Source organism: Lygodium microphyllum, chromosome 7 (assembly GCF_053477565.2).
Source record: "Lygodium microphyllum isolate KBCC chromosome 7, Lygodium_microphyllum_v1.1.10, whole genome shotgun sequence".
In the NCBI taxonomy this organism is placed as follows: Eukaryota; Viridiplantae; Streptophyta; class Polypodiopsida; order Schizaeales; family Lygodiaceae; genus Lygodium; species Lygodium microphyllum.
In genome coordinates this window covers 154,400,921-154,404,488 of record NC_141141.1, presented here as the reverse complement: position 1 = coordinate 154,404,488, position 3,568 = coordinate 154,400,921, and the positions used below count along the sequence as shown (strand labels likewise).

Sequence of the window (3,568 nt, the reverse complement as noted above, 5' to 3'; positions counted from 1 at the left end):
GTAGCCTCACAAAATTTGCAATGACACCAACTGCATTAAGTGTAGAGCCAGCCAGGTGGTACCAATTATGTCTCAACTTTATGTTTACAATGCATATGCTCCATTACTTGCATGGCTGTCAATTAATTCATCCTGATATTCAACATAAATGATAACTTAGTCTGTTAGCTGTTTCGTTATATGCATTCATACTCCACCACAATAATGAAAAATGAACACTCTATTGTGGATGTGCATAGTTCAACCAAAGACCATTATTTACATATATTAATATTCATATGAATTGGCTAACTTCTGTTGAACAAAGCCAAACAGAACCAACGAAAATCCCTACTTTAAAAGCAGACTTGCAAACAACTACTGCCAGTAAATAACAAACAAGATTGAGAGAGAGAGAGAGAGAGAGAGAGAGAGAGAGAGAGAGTAGGCAGTAATGAAAGTCTAACTATCCAACCAGAAAGTCCAGTAGAAAGATAGTACTGGGGAGGCACAAAAGCTCTGCTACCACAAGTGGAAATGTTTAAAGACCTCAAAAGCATATGAATCTACACTTCTAGATACAGAATCAAGGTCAGAGGAGTGGAGCACCTATACAGTTGGGAACAAACACAGCAATGAGCCAGAAGGTTCATCTAAACTGTGAAGTTGGCTCTTTTGTTGGTTGAGTCTGCAAACGTTTGCCCAAAAGTTCAGACCTTACTGTGCTTTTTTCTCCACATTGTTGGCTTCTATGTACAGGCTTTTACTTGACCTGTTATACTTCATATGACTCTTAACAAGGTGCCCTGCAGCTAGTGCAGACATAAGTGATAATTCTCCAGCAAGAACCGCTGCTGCAATAACTCTAGCCAAGCTCTGAGCATTAGCTCCTGGGGAATCCACGTTTGGGCCTTTTACGCCAAGAAGGTTCAGGCATGCTGATTGTGAAGCTAGCTGTGTTCCACCACCTATGGTTCCAACCTAACAAACAAGATAGACAAAAGCCACCTTCAAACTTTATTATCAAACATTATGATGTAATACCCTAGATGGGAAATGCTTAAACATTAAAAGGCACCCACCTCTATGGCTGGCATTGTAACAGAGACATGTAGATCATGCCCACCGTTTACAGCCTCCATCATTGTAATGCACTGTGAACTTTCCACATTCTGGGCTGGATCCTGCCCAGTTGCTATATATACAGCGGTTACAATGTTGGAAGCATGTGCATTGAAACCACCCAAGGCACCAGCTACAGCAGAACCAGTGAGATTTTTCAGCATGTTAAGCTCGACAAGGGCTGGCACTGTTGTCTTTAAGACCTTTGTCACCACATCCCCTTTGATGACAGCCTCACATACGACAGATTTGCCACGCCCTTCAATCCAATTAACACCAGTTGCCTTCTTATCTGCACAATAGTTGCCTGCACACAGCAAAGAGTGTCACAAACGAAGTGCAATAAATGCCAGTTGCAGCTACTGCACCTTACTGTACCTGATATACTGACAATCTCCATGTCTGGAAACACTTGCTGGAGATAGTTCAGAATATTCTGGACACCCTTTGACACCATGTTCATTCCCATCGCATCTCCTGTGGAACATGTAAAGCGCATGTACAAGTTGCGCCCTGCCATGGCACTCTGAATATTTTGGAGTCTCGCGTACCTGCTTGTCCTGTTAAGCACATTCGAAACTCCAGTGTTACCTTAAAAAGTTAAACACCTCATGACATGACTTTCTTGGACTTTGTGAGAGTGATCAGACACACTGTCGCTATGGCATTCATCTTAGGAAAACTCGTACCTGTTAAAAATTATGCTAAGCATTTCAGAATTGTTTGGATCTTCGACATAAAATTTTAATTCTGCTGCACGTTGAGCTGTGGGAAAGCGCACTACAGGAGCACGTGTCATACCATCTCTGAGCACAATGCTAAATGCACCACCAGAGAGATGGATGGCCTTGCATCCTCTGTTTGTGCTTGCTACAAGACAACCTTCAGTTGTTGCCATGGGCACCATGTACTCAAAGCCATTAACTAGGAGAGGGCCAGCAACACCAACTGGGATCTGCAGATAACCAATCACCATCTCACAGCATTGTCCCAGAACTGAAGAGTAATCAAATCCTGTCAAAGGGAGAGCTTCCAGTGATTTGTTGGTAATTAGTTCTACTGCTGCTTTCCGCACGGCAGCAGCCCTCTGGCAGTCCCCAAGATCATCTTCCAGAGAGTAGGAAGCAACAGTTCCATTTGCAACTGCACGTGCAATATCTTCATCAGAGTTCTCTTTCAAGATCTGACCCTTCAATTGCAATAGACTCCGTGAAACAGAGGCAGTACGAAGTGGTACCGGTGCTGATGGTCGGTCAAGGCAACAGCTACCTGCAAGCCCTTCCTTCTCGTCATCAAAACCCCATGCCCCATCACCACTGCGACTGATAATGTTCTGCACGTAGGCGATGCCAAAGAACCCCCACAAGTAAATGCATGATGCAATCTGTGCTATGACAGCCACGATCTCCCCCAAGCTGAGGATATGGAGGGGCGTGGAGGTCTTCTTCTTCTCGCCCCACCTACGTAACAGGAAGAAGGAGGCGACAAAGAATAGCACGAAGAAGACCTTGTTGGTAAGGCCTACCGGCAAGGGCAAGGCGTCTGATGCGAGGAGCTTGGTGGAGCTCTTGCTCCTCTTCAAGGAGCCATGCGGCGCTGCCGACTCTGACTGATAGATCTGGGGGGGGCGGCCCCCAAGAGGACAATGTGGATCAGGATCGCTGAGCTTGCTGCTAGGGTTTGATCGATCGATCACGAAATCCGATGCTCCCATGATGTATGTGAAAGTTTGAGTTGGAGGAAAAACACACTTACACGGGAATGTAGGAGGAGGAGGTCGTCGAGAGAGGTAACAGTTGTCGTTGTCGGTGTTGTAGTTCCTGCTCCTGCGACCTCCCTCCCTTGTGTGTGTGTGTGTTTCAGAGACGGGAGGGAGAGACTCTCTTCTCACTCTGTCTATGTCCGTCTCTCTCTCTCTCTCAGAGAAGATGCTTCTGGCAGCCGTGTGTATGGTAATCGTACTCAAGCCGAGTAGTTGCCTGGCATCGAGGGCAGTGTGTGGTGTATGTATCTCCTCTCTCTTTCTTTCCTCTTGCCCCTCACCCCACATGCACAAAGGAATTTAAAATTTTTCACCATGTGTCCATCTTCATCATCCTATGAATCGCTATCAATCGCTATCGTTGAACAGTTAGCTTTCACTTAATTGACCGTTCATAAATGTACTGATTCATGTTCATCCCATGGCCCAGCATGTCTAGAAACCGTATTTTAGTCACTAGTTTGTGTATGTGTATTGGCAGGAAATTTTAAATATTACTGAGGGTGTCTTCAGAGTGGACACCCTCACTAATATTAGTGAGAGTGTCTTGACACCCTCAAAAATAAAGGTGCAAACTTCACCTATAAACAGCTATTATATTATATGTGCATGAACCATCTAGTTCGGAAGACTTCCCTAGTTTTGATTGGTTGGGAAAAGGTTTACAATATTGATCGTGCTATGTTGTGTCTGAGTAAGGGACCA

The 3,568-nt window shown here is 44.8% G+C and overlaps 1 protein-coding gene across 1 annotated transcript; it reads right to left on the bottom strand.

Moving 5' to 3' along the window:
- Nucleotides 1–424: 424 nt before the first annotated feature.
- Nucleotides 425–3,149, bottom strand: LOC148034105 (3-hydroxy-3-methylglutaryl coenzyme A reductase 1-like). The gene is made up of 4 exons (XM_087682119.1): nt 1,791–3,149; nt 1,480–1,661; nt 1,062–1,408; nt 425–960 (listed from the first exon to the last, which is right to left on the bottom strand). The coding sequence occupies exons 1-4, from the start codon at nt 2,813–2,815 to the stop codon at nt 697–699; spliced, it is 1,818 nt and encodes a 605-aa protein (XP_087538245.1). The 5' UTR covers nt 2,816–3,149; the 3' UTR covers nt 425–696.
- Between the last annotated feature and the right edge of the window lie 419 nt (nt 3,150–3,568).